The 17404-nt window shown below is 60.7% G+C and overlaps 1 protein-coding gene across 1 annotated transcript in view; it reads left to right on the top strand.

Annotated features, from left to right (window-relative positions):
• Positions 1 to 6655: 6655 nt before the first annotated feature.
• LOC135891963 (adhesion G protein-coupled receptor E5-like) overlaps positions 6656 to 17404 on the top strand; it is a 33529-nt gene continuing 22780 nt past the window's right edge. The window contains exons 1-3 of the mRNA XM_065419647.1: positions 6656 to 6724; positions 10083 to 10312; positions 14540 to 14625. Coding sequence (XP_065275719.1) covers positions 6656 to 6724; positions 10083 to 10312; positions 14540 to 14625 — 385 coding nt within the window. The remainder of the gene's footprint in view (positions 6725 to 10082; positions 10313 to 14539; positions 14626 to 17404) is intronic.

Raw genomic sequence — 17404 nt, 5'->3', positions numbered from 1 at the left:
CCACCCCTACCCCCCGGAATCCAGGCCAGCCGGGGAAACTGATCCCCTTGGCATGAAACTGTCCATGGAAAAACCCCGGGGCCGACTGGGGCAGGAGGGGGTTTGAGGAACTCCACAGAATGACAATCGCAATCAGGAAACCTGCCCCCAACTGGACACGGGGCCCAGGGCACCCGGCCTCTAACCTCCCACTGGGGAGAGCCCTGCTGCTGGGGCCTGACCCCCAATACCGTGGGGAGGGGGTTGGGGTGGGAATGTGGGGGCAGAGGAGATGGAGTGTATTTGAGCTGTTGGTGGGGGGTCAGAGTACACTTGGGGGGTACAAGGGGTTGGGATGTATTGATGGGGGACCCAAAGGGGGGTTGGGTTGTGCCAGAGCTGCCCAGCACTGCAGAGTATTTTAGGGTGGAGGACTGTGACCCGCAGCCCCCCAGTATTCCAGCCCTGTCCCCCAACTTTGCTGATGCCCCTCAGTCCTGACTCACAGGTCCCTGCTATCCCAGCCCGGCGCCCCACAGCTGGACATTCCCCCCCTCCCATCCCTCCAGCTGATCTCACCCGCCGGTTCCTGTTTCTGCTGGGGCAATGTTTCCATGAGGTCTCTGGTGCCTGCCCAGGGGGTGGCCAGGATATCCCCGCAGTGACACGATCCCCCGGGCTCCAGCCACGGGGCCTCAGCAGCCTGACCTGAACCACCCCCCACACCCCAAAGGGCACGACCCTGCCAAGCAGGAGTCAGCCTGTGGGGTGAGAGCAGGCTGGGGGTCAGGACTCCTGGGTTCTAGTCGCAGCTTGAGGAGGGAAGTGGGGTCTAGTGGTTAGAGCAGAGCAGGGGGACTTGGCATCATGACTTGTGGGTTCTAGTCCCTTCTTTATGATCGCTCTCTCCTCACGAAGAGCATCACATTGGACGGCCGCATTGCCTCGTATCAATATCGCAGTCCTTTCCGAACCCTGGGATGCTCTTGTCTTCCCCACTGTCCTGTGGCAGGGAGTTCCCCGGGTTAACAACACACGGCTCAAGGGATTTACAGGTAATGGTGGGGGTGAGTGCAGGTCATGAGCTCCCAGCCAAGCACAGATCTGCCCCGGCACCTCTCTGCACTGGGGGGCTGTTCCCGGGACTTGGATGGGCTTTGGATCTGGCCCCAGCTGGGCTGGAAAGTCGGCAGCTTTTCAGCTGTTGCGCTCCAAGGGGAAAAGCAGCCCCCGGCTGCCCGACCCTGCTAATCTGGGCTCCGCACCGTGCTCGGGCTGCATTCCAGGGGGCACGAGGGGCGACAACAGGGGTGTATGGGGGGGCAGCACAGACAGGAGCCGTGGTAACATGGGGTGGAGATAAGGTTGGGGCTGAGGGCCAGGCTGGTACGGGCCCTGCTGGGTCATTCCTGGGGCCATCTCAGGGGGATGCGTCCAGGGGTAGGGGTGTCTCTGGTCCAAAGAAGGGTCCCCCAGGCCTGGGGAGTTTAGAACAGTGTCTGTGGTGTGTCAGATTGAATCGGAACCCAGCACCTTGGTCTCCAAAGCAGATATCCCCATATACACCGGACCCCTCCCTCCCAGCCAACCTCCCTCAATCCGCCACACACCCCTCCATCCACTCATCCCCCGCCTTCCCCACCTCCCTCCAGCCACACCCCTTCGCCCCCCCATCCAGCCCCCTGCGTCATCCCGTCTTCAGGTGTTCCCCAGACACCTCTGCCCCTGGTCTCCCCCATTGCTAACCCCAGGAAGGGGGGCTCCTTCTGCCCCCCACTCTGCACCTCGAGACTTGGGCAGACACCCGCTGTAGCAGCCCCCAGGGCGCCCCGATTGCCCCATGTGGCTGCCTGCTCGGGGGCAGCTGTGTAAACGGGAACCGAATCCATGCCCCGCCCCCGCGAGCCCCCCTGGGATGGGGGCTCAGCCCAGGGAGCCCCTGGTTAAAATATTGCCCGCACCGGCCTGTCAGCTGCCCACCTTTTCTGTCACCCCCACGGCTCCCCCTCCCCCGAGGTCTCCCCTCCCATCTCCCCACACACGGCCCTTCCCTTCCCTCCCCCGATCCCGCTCCCCCCTCCCCCCCGGCCGGATCTCCAACCCCAGCCCTGTCTGCTAAGCAGAGAATAACCCCCCCCCCCCTCCGGTCCCAGCCTTCCTGGGCGGGGCCCCCCGCCCCCATAGAGCCGGCCCTGCTCGGGGGCGCTGCCCTCTGGCTGCAGATCGGTGCGCGCCGCTCGCTGGACTCCCTCGTCCCGCAGCATGGACCCGGCTCGCCGCCTGCTGCCCCTCGGTGAGCCCCCGATCCCGGCCCAGCCCCCGGCTCCACCATGTGCTCGGCCCCCTGCTGCTTCCCGGGCGGGTTCCTGAGCTCGGTTCCCCGGGTGTAAATCTGGGGGAGTGACTCCGGTGTCGCTCCGCCGTGCTCCGGCCCCCGGTAGAGCTGGGATCCCCGCGGGCTGGGCTCCGAGTCCAGGGGCCGGAGCGGAGCTGGGGCCCGTGGGGAATGGGCCCGATTCTGCTCCCACAAGTTTTCCCCGTGTGTGACTCCAGTGGAGTGACTCCTGGATCCCGTGCTGGTGTGAATGGGACCAGGACACTTGTGTCTGGCGGGGCAGGGATCTGCTGGGCTGTCCAGGGCAATAGAGGATTGTGCTCTATGTCCGGCTGGGCTGGGCTCCTCTCTGACACCCTGGGGAGCAGCGTGTTACTGGGGGGGGAGTGTCACAGGTTGTCCTATCCTGGCTTGTACTCCAGAGAGAGATGATCCTTATTTGACACAGAGGCCAGGTGGTTTATCCAGGCTCCTGGCAAGATGGTTCTGGTGCTGGGGAGTGAACCCAGGAGTCCTGGCTCCCAACCCCCCTGCTCTAACCCACCAGACCCCACTCCCCTCTCCCTGCTGGGAATAGAACCCAGGTGTCCTGACAACCAGCCCCCCTAGCTCTAACTACTAGACCTTGTTCCTTCAGGTTACAGAAGCAGGGTTTGTAAACTGATTTTCGGGGTGTATCAGCTGGACTTTACACCAGGGATGGAGAGGCACAGGGACCATGTTTGAAAGCCTTTTGGGGTGATCAGGCTTTGCATTTCCCCCAGGGGGGAATCGTTGGGTATGAGGCCCTATCAGAGCGGGGGTGGGGGTGCTGGTGTTGTCTGTGGGCTGCCCCTCCGAACCCTCAGACGAGTCCTGAGTGGTTAATGACAGTGCAGAAGGCTGGATGCAATTGCCTGCATGTGTCCTGGCTCTGCCCCCCTCTGGGCCTGATCCTGCCCCCATTGGAGACAAGGCCAGGTCTACCCCTGGCCTGCACTGTCAGCGCATCCCAGGTGGAGGTGCCCCAAATGCCCCCCTTCCCCCCCTTCCCAGCTATTCTGGTCACTGGTCATCCTGGGTCCAGTAAGCCCCCCTCCAATCCAGATTTGATCTGATCTTTGGGAGCAGGGGAAGTTCCAGGGTGACCTTCCCCACCCCCACCAGCCACCGATGCATCCGCAGTCGCGTCCCCTTTGGGCTGTGGGTGGTGCTGGAGCGTGGGATCCACCTCGGAGCTGGGAGCTGCAGCATCAGGAGCTGGGTGCCTGGTGTCCCGGGGTTCAGGGGAGGCTGGATGGGGAGGGGGCGGGTTGGAATGTGGGTCGGGGTCCTTTGCTTTGGGGTCTTCGAAGTCTTCGGCTTCCGTATAAGGAGAGATTAATAAGACTGGGACTTTTCAGCTTGGAAAAGAGACGGCTAAGGGGAGATATGATTGAGGTCTATAAAATCATGACTGGTGTAGAGAAAGTAGATAAGGAAGTGTTGTTTACTACTTCTCATTACACAAGAACTAGGGGTCACCAAATGAAATGAATAGGCAGCAGGTTTAAAACAAACAAAAGGAAGTATTTCTTCACACAACGCACAGTCAACGTGTGGAACTCCTTGCCAGAGGATGTGGTGAAGGCCAAGACCATAACAGGGTTAAAAAAAGAACTAGATATATTCATGGAGGACAGGTCCATCAATGGCTATTCGCCCGGATGGGCAGGAATGGTGTCCCTAGCCTCTGTTTGCCAGAAGCTGGGAATGGGCGACAGGGGATGGATCACTTGGTGATTACCTGTTCTGTTCATTCCCTCTGGGGCACCTGGCATTGGCCACTGTCGGAAGACAGGACACTGAGCTGGATGGACCTTTGGTCTGACCCAGTAGGGCCGTTCTTATGTTCTTATGTGTTTCACTTAAAGGAGCATTTGCCTGACTTTAGATGCCTTCAGGGCTAGAAGCAAACCTAGGACTCCTGGGTTCTATCCCAGCAGTGAGAGGGGAGGGGGGTCTAGTGGCTAGAGCAGGGAAGGCTGGGGGCCTGGACTCCTGGGTTCTATCCCCACAGCTTGGGGGAGGGGTATTGGTCGTGAGTTCTTGTCTAAGTGGCTGGCTGTGCAAAGGTCTGGATCCTGTTGGGTACTCAGTGCCCTGCCCCTCCGTGCATCCTACATCCCGGGGGGGCGTGCCACGCCTGTGACACCAGCAGAGAAGCCTCGTTTTCAGAAATATTAAGTGCTTAATAAAATGAAGCATTCCTTGCCCTGCTTGGCCCTGCCAGTCCAGCCGCCCTCTGGGGAAGGAGGAAGGGAGAGGGAGACATCGGTGCTGCCCTGGGTCTGTGCCCACCCACCTTTCCAGAGCTTTGCGGGGTCTGGTTTTCAATCCAGATTTAGGCTCCTGAAACGAGAAGCCTGACTTACAAAGGGGCTGCGATTCGTAGGCAGGCAGCGCCGTCTAGTCGACAGAGTGTCGGCGTGGGAGTCAGAACACCTGGGTTCTTGCCACTGATTTGGCAAGTTGCTTCCCTGCTCTGTGCCTCAGTTTCCCCACTTGCCTTTTGTCAGTTGAGACTGGGAGCCCTTTGGGGCAGGGTCTGTCTCTCGCTCTGGGTCTGTGCAGCCCCTGGCACAATAGGGCCTCAATTTTGGTCAGGGCTGATAGTTGCTACCGTAATTCACTTAATAACAAGCATTCCCAGATCCTGCAGAATCTGGGCATAACTGGCCAGCCAGGCCAGCTATTTTAGGAGCCTTGATGTGGATTTAGGTGCCAGATTTTAGGTGCCCAAGTTTGGCACGTGGGTCCCCAGCTGGGGGCTGGATCCTGCACTGCATGTTCCAACTCAGCTCCCGTTGGTGGCAGGCGCCGTCCTGCTGGTGCGATGGGCTCAGGATTGGATCCAGGAGTAGTTTGAGCTCCTGTATATGCTGTTATCTTTGATGCCTCCTTAGATCTGTGTGGCACAGCCCACCTGGCAGCAGCTGTGTGGCACAGGTGCCCGAGTGGTTCAGGAGCTACGCTGGCAGGGGGAAAATCCAGGTTCAGTTCTCAGCTCTGGCACTGAATCGCTCTGTGCCTCAGTTTCCACAGCAGTAAAATGGAGCGAATGGTCCTTCACTTGGCTTGTCTGTTTGGGTCATTGGTTCTGAATGCCAAGGCTTGTAGGTGCCAAAATTGGTACAATAGGGCCTTGGTGCCACAGCAATATGGCTAATAAATACAAGCTGTGATGGTAGGATTGGTGCCAGCCATTTGTTTGATCAGTGGCTTTGTTTTTTGCATTTGATTTCCTTATTTCATAAAGCTGGTGGGGTGAGGGGTGGGGGGAGCTGGGAGCTAGGACTCCTGGGTTCTCCTCCTGGCTCTCTAGTGGTTAGAGAAGGGAGCCGAGAGCCAGGACTCCTGGGTTCTCTTCCCAGCTGCCATTTGCTCTGAGACAGTGGGTGAGTTGTCGCTCAGTGCCTCAGTTTCCCCACCTGTAAAATGGGGCTGGTGGCAGCTCCTTTCTCAGCAGGTGGAGCCATGCGGGCTGTGAATGCCCATGAAGCGCTTTAGGGCTGGATGGGGCCGAAGTGCCGCCAACACGCTGTCAGAGAGGGGCCGGCAGCGCTCGTGTCCGGGTGTCAGCCTTGGCCTGGCAGCATCTCTCCCCATCGCCACTTGGCTGGCAGGGCTGTAATGAGAGAACTGACATAGCGAACGTGTCTAGTCTCACGCAGCGTCCTGAGCTACGGTCCTGGGTGGGAACTGAGCTGCTGGGATCTGTCGGCAGATTCCTCCTTGGACTGTCTCCTCTTTGCCAGGGGCCATCTTTCTGGTACAATGGGGACCCAGTCCCAGGCTAAGCGCTACCATAATACACGTAATACTAACTCCAGCCTTGCTGCCCCAAGCCTTGAAGCATTGAGACAGGCCCTCGAAAATCATGAGTGGCTTGAAGAAGATAGTGATATCGCAACGTTGGGTTCCTTGCGGTCTCGTAGCCCTTTGGGGGGGAGTGTCACATTTCTGAGCTCCACTCTGCCATCCAGGGGGTTAGAAACTTGCTTTTAATGAGAGCTCAGATCCTCAGAATCCCAGGAGTCCAGAAGCTGGCGCTTTCAGAAAAGCAACAACTGTCACGAGGCTGGTGGTAAAATCACAAGTGTCGGCAGCGCCGTGACACCCTTTCTCTCTTGTATCGGGACCCAGAGCTTTGGGAGAAATGGCTGGCTGGGGGTCGGGGTGGGGATTGGTTGTATCTCCAGGGGTTGGAGGGGAGGCTGTGTGTTGGGGGAGGGGCACCTCATATCTTGCGGGGGGGGGGGAGGGGTGTTGGTGGATGAGTTAACCTGGCAGGGGGGGAGGTGAGCACTGTTTTGCCGGGTGATGCGTTGCACGGCTGATTTCGAAATCAAGAGCAAAACTGAAAGGCGGGTGATGAGTTGTGGGGAAATGGTGAGAGGTCTGGGGAAATGACGGGTCTCGTAATCTCTCCTCCCCCCCCCAAAGAACCCGCTCGTCTTGTGCCAGGGCCGGCACCTGGGCAGAGTGAGCATGAGCCAGCGTGGGGGGGCGGGGGGGTAAATTCTCCCAGGTCACCATGGCAGCAGCGCAGGCACCGCCCCCACTTGGTGCTGTGGAAGTGATGACACAAGGGGCAGATCAGTGGTGGGTCGGGCCCACGTGGGGGATCGGGCCCCCGTTGTGAGATGGGGGGCTGGGCAGAAAGGCAGATACAGTATCATGGGGGGGGGCAGTTCTCCGGATCTCCGGGGGGTTACTCAGTAGCAGCGAGATGCTGAGGCGATAGCGATTCCTGGAAACTACCCAGGGCAGAGGAAAGCCCAGGGGGGCAGAGCCCTGCTGGTGTGAATCGGCCTCCTTCCATTGAGCTCACTAGGGCTAGGCCGGTTTACACCCGCTGGGGCCTTGCCCAGAACGTCAGGGGTTGATTCCAAGAAGAGGGGAGGAAGTGTCCGCTTTGAGAGGGGACTGGTGTCGGGTAGGGGAGAGCCAGGACTCCTGGGTTCTAGCCCCAGCTCTGGGAGGGCAGTGTGGTGTAGTGGTTAGAGCAGCGGGGCTGGGAGCCAGGACTCCTGGGTTCTAGCCCCATTTCTGGGAGGGCAGTGTGGTGTAGTGGTTAGGGCAGGGGGGCTGGGAGCCAGGACTCCTGGGTTCTAGCCCCAGCTCTGGGAGGGCAGTGTGGTGTAGTGGTTAGAGCAGGGCTCCCTGTAGAGGGCTGTGGTTTGAAGCAGCAGCAAGACTGGGCTCCTGAGGGGTGCGGGGGCGGGGGGGGGGGGGGAGTGCAGTGAGTTTCCTGCCTCTTTCGAGGAGCAGGGACTTTCCAAGGGCGTCGGGGGAGGGGGCGCTGCATCAGCTGCTGCCGCCCCCGCCTAGGCTGGGTGCATGGAGGGGGCTCTCAGCATCTGCTCGGCTGGGAAGGCCAGGCCAGGGGAGTCGCTGCTTGGTGTATGGCTGGGAATGTGGGACCAGTGGGGCTGGGGGAAGTTGTTGCCTCCCACGGGCCAGCAGTCCCAGGAGGGACGGGCAGGGGATTGCCCGCGGGGTGTTCCCTGGGCAGGATGACAGGTGGCTTTCGCTCTGCGTCACCCGCCCAGCTCCGGGGTTCCCACCATGACCCTCCTGAGAGTGGTGGGGCTGCTCCAGAGCGCCGCGTCCCAGAAAACAGCACCTCGCTGGGCACTTTGCCAGGCTGTGAGCTGCACGTGTGTGGGCTGGTGGATGGAGGAGTGAGGTCACTGGGGCACAAGGCTCCCGTCTCAATAACCGCTGAGCACAAGGCACTGACCCTGCTGTGAACGTTTCTCCTGGTGACTAACGGGGCCCGGTCAGGAAGCGAATCGCACAGGCCAGCGCCCCCAGAACGCTGCCACTCTGACTCCAATCCACCCCCAGTGTCTCCGCTTGGCCCCATTCCCTTGGAGCCCTCGCTCCCGGCCCCCTGTGTCCTCTGCCCCCAGCTGGGGATATTTTATACCTCCAGCTGCCTTCTTTACTTCAGGCGCCTGAGTATTAATAGGAGACCGGGGTGGATTTGGTCAGCCGGCATCTGGCTCTGCCCCCGTGTCCAGCGCCCGGCATTCTGCTCGGTGGGAAAGAAAATGTGGGTGGGGGAAAGTCTCCGTTGTTGTTGGTGGGAGCCCAGGTCTCAAAAATCTGGCCCGATCCTCTTCTTATTGCCCCTCTACATAAATCCAGAGTCACTCCAGTTCTGCCAGTGGATTCACACTGTTCTACTAACCAGTGTCTGGTTTGGCTATCACACTCTTATTACTTAGATTACAGAAACTCAGAGACCCCACCCAAGATCGGAGGCTCCTGTTGTCATGGGTGCTGCACAGACCCTGCCCAAGATCTGGTGGTCCCAAAGGTGGTGGGTGCGGCACAGGCACCTAAGAGAGACAGCCCCTGCTTTGAACAGCTTGCAAGCTACATTGATAACGTGTGGGAGGGGAAACCGAGGCGGAAAGTGACTTGCCCAAGGTCACCCAACAAGCCAGTGGCAGAGGTGGGACTAGAACCTAGGTGTCCTGACTCCTAGTCTTGTGGCCGAGCTGCTAGGCCGTGCTGACTTCAGCCAGCATTATGCCCTGATGTTACTCGTTACTCTAGATTCCCTCTGGTGTAGCCGAGATCAGAGTCTGGCCCCCTAAAGTGGAATGGCTCCTCCCTATGTTCCCAGGGTTACAAATGAGACAATGGGGTCCGGTCCCCAGCAGATGTAAGGTGACCCCACTGACTCCAATGGAGCGATGCTGATTGAGGCCAGCTGGGAACCTGGCCCATTGACCCGGCTGCGCTACGGCTGACGGACCCCAGCTGGGCTCTGGCTTGGTGCTGCGTGGATGCAGATCTTAACCTTTCCCGGGGACACCTGCCGTCTAGTCGAATTCAAAGGCTACCTTTCAGTTCCCCCTCCCCCGCCCCCCCATCCAAATGTTGTGGTTTTACAACCGCAATGTCCCCGTTCAGGTGTGTTTTTTCCTCTCTGCTGTTGCTGAGTGACAGATCCACACAAACACGCAGGAGACTGACAGGCGGGCTGGGTTTCTGACAAGACCTCAGAATAAGGAACAGGCTGGGCCCGGGGGGCGGGGAGGGGGCTGTGAAACGGGCAGGATGCAAAGTGCTGGCAAAGGCACCAAGAGGCAGATTTGTAAAAGGTTTTGGGGTCAAATTCCCCAGCGGCCCAGACAGCCTCCCCTGTGCTTGGATCTCATTGGCCAATCCAGCTCTAAGGGCTTGTCTTCCCTAGTGAGTTAACAGGAGACACGGCTCCCCCTAACTCAACCCCTGTCCACACACTAACACCTAGTGGTTAGAGCAGAGGGGGCTGGGAGTCAGGACTCCTAGGTTCTGTCCCCAGCTCTGGAGGGGAGTGGGGTCTAGCAGGTTAGTGCAGGGTGGGGCCGGGAGTCTGGACTCCTGTGTAACCCCAGCTTTGACACCCCCGCTGAGTGACCTGCCTGCTCATCTGTGCCTCAGTTTCCCCATGGTTGAAATGGGGATAATAATTTTGTTGCTCCTTGATTGGAGAGCCGGGCAAGGCTCCCTGGAGAATGGCTGGAGACCTGGAAATGTCTGGCAGGGGTACCCAGGATGCGGGGGGGAATCCCCAGCTCTGCCCACTGGGAAACCAGGCCGCCTGCTTGGCTCACCTGTCTGTCTTGCAGCTCTGGTCCATCCGTCTGTCTGTCTAACCTCTCCTGTGTAGCGGCTGGACCAGCGTTTCTCCAATGCGGCTGCCGTGGCCGGATGCTGCCACCGGTGGATTTTTTTACTGTCACGGCAGCCTCCAAAGCGGAGACTGGGGGGCAAAGCAGCGGCCCCTCCCTGCAGCACCCAGCTGAACAGCTGTTACCGAGGGCAGCGAGATGCTCCGGGCAGCGTCTCTGGAGCCGTGGGGCCCGCGTGCGCGGCGCTGGAGGCGGCTCTCCTCAGTGGAGGCAGCGGCTGCGTCCGGTCGCCGGGACGCTCCCCTGGGCAGCTCCCCCCACCCAGCCAGGACTCCGCAGGCGGCTGGTGAGTTCCTGACCCACCTTCCCTGGGGCGGGGACAGAGACGGGCTTGTCAGAACGGCCACCAGCAGGAGTTGGTGGCCGCACTCTGAGGTGAGAACCCCTGGGCTAGAGGCCCCGCCCAGTATAGGGCCCCCCATCCCTGTTAGGCCGGGGGCTGCACAGACCTGCCCTGAAATCGGGGTCCCCCGTTGTGCCGGGCGCAGTGCAGACATGCAGGGGGCTCTGAGTCCCTTTAAAAATACGCCTGCCCTAAAGAGCTCGCAGTCTAATTAGACATGGGGTGGAAAGGGAAACTGAGGCACGGAGCAGCAACGTGACTTCCCCAAGGTCACCCAACCCTGCCATGCTAGCTCCGTTCTTCCCAGTGCCCTGTCAGGCTGAGCTCCCACCCACCCCCACTCCTAGTGTATAGGAATTTCCTGACCTAGCCCAGCTCGTAAAGTGATTGCTAACAAAGACAATGGTGATGGCTCCAGAGAGCCCAGTTCCCCTCCTCCCCCAGCTCCGTGTGACACGGGGCCAAAGTGCAGGGCGAAGAGAGGAATTAATGACGGTTACAGGCCTGCAGCCGGCTCTGGAAAGGCCCTGGCTGTCTGGTGGGGCGGAGGGGACTGTGAGCGAGGGGGGCTCTGGCTGAACCACAGGCAAAGCGGCACCATGTTGTGACTGGTCCCAGATCCAGTCACTCGCTGGAGCCCTGGGCAAAGTCTGAACCAGTCTGATCCCTTGCCTGGCCTCTGGGTGTCCTCGCACACCCGGGCACTAGCACCAGGGTCCCTCGGGCCAATCCCTGGCCCCTGCATGTCCTCGCACACCCGGGCACTAGCACCAGGGTCCCTCGCACCAAATAGTTGGGGATTGGTCCTGCTTTGAGCAGGGGGTTAGACTAGATGACCTCCTGAGGTCCCTTCCAACCCTGATAATCTATGATTCTATGAATCCCCAGCCCCTGGGTGTCCTCGCACACCTAGGCACTAGCACCGGGTCCCTCACAACAGCCGCCACAGGGCCAGGCTCCCTAGTGGGACAGGCTCTGTGCTCAGCACTTGTATCTGGGATGAGCTCAGCGAGCCTTGTTAGCAACCTGCCCCACTGCAGCCCCTAACGGCTCAGGGCTTTCGACACCGCTTGAGTCCTGCCCTTCAGAGAAGTGGGGGGAAGTAGCCAGCAGATAAGTGGCCTCGTGAAAAGGGAACCGATAAAACCCTAGTTACCACCCGGATGTTTTCACAACAGAGCTGGCCTTGGCACTTCCCCCAGATCCCACAGTCTCGCTCCATGGGAGTCCATGGGGCCAGCCCCCCAGCTGGGGTGACAGCCTCGCTCCATTGGCATAGCAAACTACTGCCCCCCTCCTTTCTCCCCCAGCCGCCCCCCGCCCCAGGCCCCTCTGCTTCAGCCCTGGGTGTTGGGTCTCTAGGTACAGTCCGTCTTTGGCCTTTCTACTGAGACTGGGTCAGGTCACTTCCTCTCGTGCATTAGGTGTATTATGGTAGCAGCTATAGACCCCGACTAAGATGGGGGGGGCCATGCGCCGGGTGCTGCACAGACCCTGCCCGCGCTCAGGGCCCTGCTGTGCCGGGCGCGACACAGACAGCCCTTGCCCCAAAGAGCTAGACAAAGGAAGGCCCTTGGGGCAGATTTTTCTTTTGTCAAATCAATGGGAGTTAGACACCTCACTATCTTTACAAATCAGAGCCTTATCCCTGTTTTACAAATGGGGAAACTGAGGCACGGCGGGTGGCAGTGACCTGTCCAGGGATTCTGCTGACGAACCAGAGAACTGAGGGCTGATCTCCATAGCCCCAGCCCAGCGCCTTAATCCCCAAACCACCCTGCTGCTCTGTGTCTTTCCCCTTGTGCAAAACAGATAGCAGCGTCCTCTGTATTGGTGGCTCTCAACCTTTCCAGACCCCTGTACGCCTTCCAGGAGTCTGATTTGTCTTGCGTACCCTGTTTCACTTCACTTAAAAACTGCTTGCTTACAAAATCGGACATAAAAGTGTGACAGCCACCAGGGCCGGCTCCAGGCACCAGGCACCCAAGCACATGCTTGGGGCGGCACCTGGTAAGGGGCGGCGGGGGGAGCGCGGCGCGGCCTTCCGCGAGGGCGCTCCGGCGGCGCTCGGCGGGGGGTTCCGGTGGGAGGCGGGGGGCGGGCTCCGGCGGCGCGGCGCTCGGCGGGGGGGGGGGGGGGGCAGCGCAGGGCTCGGCGCTTGGGGGGGGTTCCGGCGGCGCTCGGCACGGGGGGCGTGCTCCAGCACGTGGCGCTCGGCGGGGGGGGCGGCGTGGGCGCGGCGCTGGATGGGGGTTCCGGCGGCGCTCGGCAGGGGGCGGGGGCGGGCTCCGGCGGCGCGGCGGTCGGCGGGGGGGGGGCGGCGCGGGGCTCGGCGCTCTTGGGGGGGTTTTCCGGCGGCGCTCGGCGCGGGGGGGGGCCTCCGGCGCGCGGCGCTCGGCAGGGGGGCGGCGCTCGGCTGGGGGGGGCGGGGCGGCGCGGCGCTCGGCGGGGGGGCTCGGGGGGCGGCGCTTTTTTTTGCTGCTTGGGGCAGCAAAAAAGCTAGAGCCGGCCCTGACAGCCACGCTACTCCGGACAAATTGCTGAGTGTCTCATTTTCACCATATTGTTATAAAATAAATCAATTGGAATATAAATATTGTCCTTACAGTTCAGTGTAGAGTACATAGAGCAGTATCAACAAGTCATTGTCTGTATGAAATTTTAGTTTGTACTGACTTCGCTAGTGCTTTTTCTGTCGCCTGTTGTAAAACTAGGCAATTATCTAGATGAGTTGATGTACCCTCGGCAGACCTGTGCGTACCCCCGGGGGTACATGTACCCCTGGCTGAGAACCACTGCTCTGTAAGACACGGGAGGTGATTGTCCCACCCTGCTTGGCACTGGGGAGGCCTCAGCTGGAGTCCCGTGTCCAGTTCTGGGCGCTGCGCTTTCGGGAAGATGTGGACACGTTGGAGAGAGGCCAGAGGAGAGCCACAAACATGATCAGAGGTTTAGCAAACCAGCCCAGTGCGGAAAGCTTAAAACACGGCGGGGGCATGTTTAGTCTTGAGCAAAGATGACTGAGTGGGGACCTGAGAACAGCCCTCAAATACGCTGAGGGCTGTTACAAAGAGGCCGGAGATGTCCACGGAAGGGCCTTCCTACCTGTACGTTTGCCGTGGTGGTGTAGCCTTGTCGGCCCTAGGATTTCAGAGACGGGGAGAGGGGTAATTTCTTTTAGTGAACAAACTTCTGTTGGTGGAAGAGAGGCGGCTGTGGAGACCCCAGCCCTGGGGGGGGTTAAGAACAGGTTGGACAAACCCCTACAGGGATGGGCTAGGGATGAACTGGTCCTGCCTCAGCACAGGGGCCAGCCCAGCCCTGCGTGTCTGATTGCACGAGAGCGGGGGTGCTGCTGGGGGCTTGTGGGCCCCTGGGGCCGTGGTTGCTCGGCCGGGGGTGGGAACGCCATGGGGCCCTTTGCAGACGGCCCCCAGCTGGTCCCAGCCAGCAGCTTCTGGGTTGGAATTTGAGCAGCAGCCGGTCCAGGCTCCTGCCTGCATACCAGGGATTGGGGTTCATGGACCCGCCGAAAGCCTAGAGAGAGATTGATCAGCCATGGCCGCCAGCCCCCAGCGCCGGGGGACTTGGCTGGCGTTTCCGGCCCCATCTGGGAAGCGGTGCCCACTGCCGGGACCCCGTGTGCGTCAGGGGAAGGGGGACACCCCGGGGGCAGCAGATTCCAGAGGAAACCGCAGCTGAGCCTGCCTGAGAAACGAAGCTCAAACTGTGCGGAGCTAAATCAACCCAGCTGTGCAGGCTGCCTCTGGGGGGCTGCAGGCCAGGAAATGGGGGGGGGGGAGAGCTTAGCCCCCACCCCACCCCCGCAAGGCTCTGTCATCTTAACCCCTTGTGGCCCCAGGACGCACCGTTCTCCTGAGGCCAGAGCCTCTGTTGTTTCTTAGAGTCCAGCTCCAGCACAGAGCAGAGCAGCCCAGCGGGGTGGGCTAAGGGGGGAGCGCCGTTGGCATGCAGAGGAGTAGGCTGTTATCCTGCAGACCGGCACTCAGTAAACAGATGGGGGGGTCAGTCACCCCTGGGCGAGCCTGATGCATTGTGACAAGGGTCTACGAGGGAAATCCTGCCCTTGGTGCCCCCTGCATGGCCCTGCTCCCCCTACCACCCCCGTGGTGCTCTCTGTGCCCCTAATGGCCCCGTTGACCTTCCCAGGTCTGCGCAGGTGGAGCCGACTGAGCTGGGGCTAACGATTCAGTCTGAGGATGCTGGATCCGGAGGAGAGTTCGGCTCGTCCGCCGGTAGCCGGGCTGGCTCTGCCGGGTTGGGGTGTGTTCGTGCCAGAGCTGAGAGCGTTGTGTGCCCGTCACTCCAGTCGGTGGATCTGCCTGACACACGTGTGCGTGTGAGGGAGTCAGACATTCCCAGAGCAGCCCCCCACCCCCGTCAGCCCAGCCCCTCCCCCCTTGGGATGTGCTCCTGCCCCAGAGTTTGGGCTCAGGCTGATGCCAGCCCGGATCCCTCCCTCCCGCCAGCAGCCGGGCTCTGCGGTGGCTCTGATCCAGCGCCCCAGGGCGAGCACACGTCTGTCCGGCGTGGAGGAGGGCAGAGACAGGGACTGTCTGCACTTTGTCTGGGGCCGCGGCTGCGGGAGTCGGGCCCTTTCCATTGCGTCAGGGGGAGAATCACCCGTTTATCCCGGGATCATTTCTCAGCGCCAGCCTCTGTTCCTCCAGCGCCCCGGAGGTGGGGGGCAGCTCTGATTCCACCCCCCAGACTGACCTCAGGGCCGGGGCATCCTCGGGGCTGGGATGGTACCGATGGGGCTGTGTAAGGGGGGGGGGGTCTCTGACAGTCCGTGCAGGTTGGGGGGAGGGCACAACCCTCACTTAGACCGTTTCACAGCAGGGTTACTCCAGAGTGGGGCGGGAGCGCCAGCTGTGGGGGGGAGCTCCCGACAGCTCCAGATCCAGCCTCTCCCAGCAGGGGGCGCTGTGGGGAGCATGACGGGAGCTCTGGCTGTGGGATACTCAGGGAGGAAGGACTGATTCCCTGCTAAGAGGGTTGTACTGGGGCTGGTGGGTGGGGGGTTGCATGGGGGATTCTAGCTACGTCCCTGGGGGGGCAAAAGGGGCAGGGCCCCACGATCACGTCTCTCTGGGCAGCTCTTCGCCGGCGGGAGGGTTTGAAGGATTCTCCCTCCATTCTGGCCTGGCTGGTGTTTGAGCAGCAGGGAGGGTTCTGGGGGCTCCTTGTCCCTGCATCTGATGCTGCAGCAGGCTGCCGGTATGTGTGAACGTATGTGTCTGTACCTCTGTGCCCGTGCATGAGTGTGCGGCACACGTGTGTGCCCGTGTGGGGTGTGGGCGCACCGGTATGTACATCTGTACTTGTTCACAGACGTGAGCACACATCTGCACGTTTGTGTGCTTGCCGGAGTGTGTGTGCATGTGAACACTAGTGTGTGCGGTGTGTGTGCCTGGCATGTGGGTAATTATCCTGCTAAGGCACTATGGGGACTCGGAGGACAATTGAGGGACCAGTCCCAGCCCAGCATGGACGCTGGGGCTGGGGCCTTGGTTTGGGGCTGTGGCGCCCCCTAGTGGCTGAGGCTGTGCAGTGCCGCTCTGTGGACACAAAGGTTCGATGGGGGCGGGGGAAGGTGTTGGGGGGCTGGCCTGGCCTTGGGGATCAGGTCCCCTGTGCTCCAGTCCAGCCCACGGTGCTGGAGACTAAAAATTGCTGACAGGCATCGTATGAAATGAGTTTGGCCCTGCTTCCAAACTGCACATCAGGATGCCTGGGTTCCATCCCAGCTCTGGGATGAGGGGAGTGGGGTCTAGAGGTTAGAGCGGGGACTGGGGCCCAGGACTCCTGGGTTCTGTCCCCAGCTCGGAGGGGAGGGGAATAGGGTCTAGTGGTTAGAGCAGAGGTAGGTGTCAGGACTCCTGGGTTCTATTCTTAGCTCTGCCCCTGCATTAATGGACCATCTCAGAAGAAAGGCCTCCAAGGGGCCAAAGCCCTTCGCCCCGGGTGGGGTGGGGTGTGTCCCAGCAAGGCTGGGGCTGCCTGGGAACAGGCCCTGCTGCTGCCCCTGTTCTAAAGAGCCCGAATAGCCAACACGTCCCCTCTCAGGGCAGGACTAAGGCTCGTGTTTGAACGGGGAGGGGAGGTCACCCTCAGGACCGACTGCCCTGGGACGCGGCAGCTTCTCCATCACGTGGAGTCGAACAGACGGGCTGTCCTCTCTCAAGCTCTGCGCTAGCTCCATCCCCAGCTACGGGTGGATGCAGGAATCCCTGGGTCATTCTCTGGCCCATGCAGTGCGAGAGGCCGGATCAGCCTGCTCCCTTCCTGGCCTTAGGAAGGCTCGGCCTTCGCTCCCCGGGGAACTGTGATGCCGTCACCTCCCCAGCTCCCTCGTCCTCCATGGAGTCTCCCCGGGGGAGATCGACCGGAGCTGAATTTCAAAGCTGCGCCCCCTTCCTAGCTCCCTTCCTAGGAAAGCACAATGGGGTTCCACAGCCCACTGTGCTTCCCCTTTCACATCACCTCAGGCACTCGGCCCACGGGTCCTTTATCATCTGGTTCTTCGCACCCGCGTGTGGTTAATGACTCCGAGCAACAGGCTACAAATAAACACCAGCAGGAGGGGGCGGATCTGGGCCGATACCTGAGTGAAAAGCAGATCAAAAGCAGCCTGTGTTGTCTTTTCGCCCCATCCCCCCCTCGGTGCTTCCCCTTTCCAAGTGGGTTTGTCCATTGCCTGGACGCACTGGGTGACCTTGGGTAAGTCATTACCCGTCACTGTGCCTCAGTTTCCCCATCCTCCCTCTGCCTATTGCCTATGCCATGGCTCACTGTGTGTATGTGCAGCACCAAGCGTGATGAGCAGGGCCGGATTTCTGATGAGGCACAGGAGGCATTCTATGGGGCTCCTAAAAATTCAAACTTTGCCGCTCTCAGGTGCCAGCAGGGGGCAGGGCCGGCTGAGGGGGCGAGACCCCCACACAGCCCTGTTCCTGGAGCGCTCCTCGCTTTGCCCGGCAAACAGTGTCACCTCCCAGGGGGGCCAGTGAG

This window comes from Emys orbicularis, chromosome 19 (assembly GCF_028017835.1).
Source record: "Emys orbicularis isolate rEmyOrb1 chromosome 19, rEmyOrb1.hap1, whole genome shotgun sequence".
NCBI lineage: Eukaryota > Metazoa > Chordata > Testudines > Emydidae > Emys > Emys orbicularis.
The sequence above is the reverse complement of the archived record's forward strand: the minus strand, read 5'-3'. Positions and strand labels throughout refer to the sequence as shown.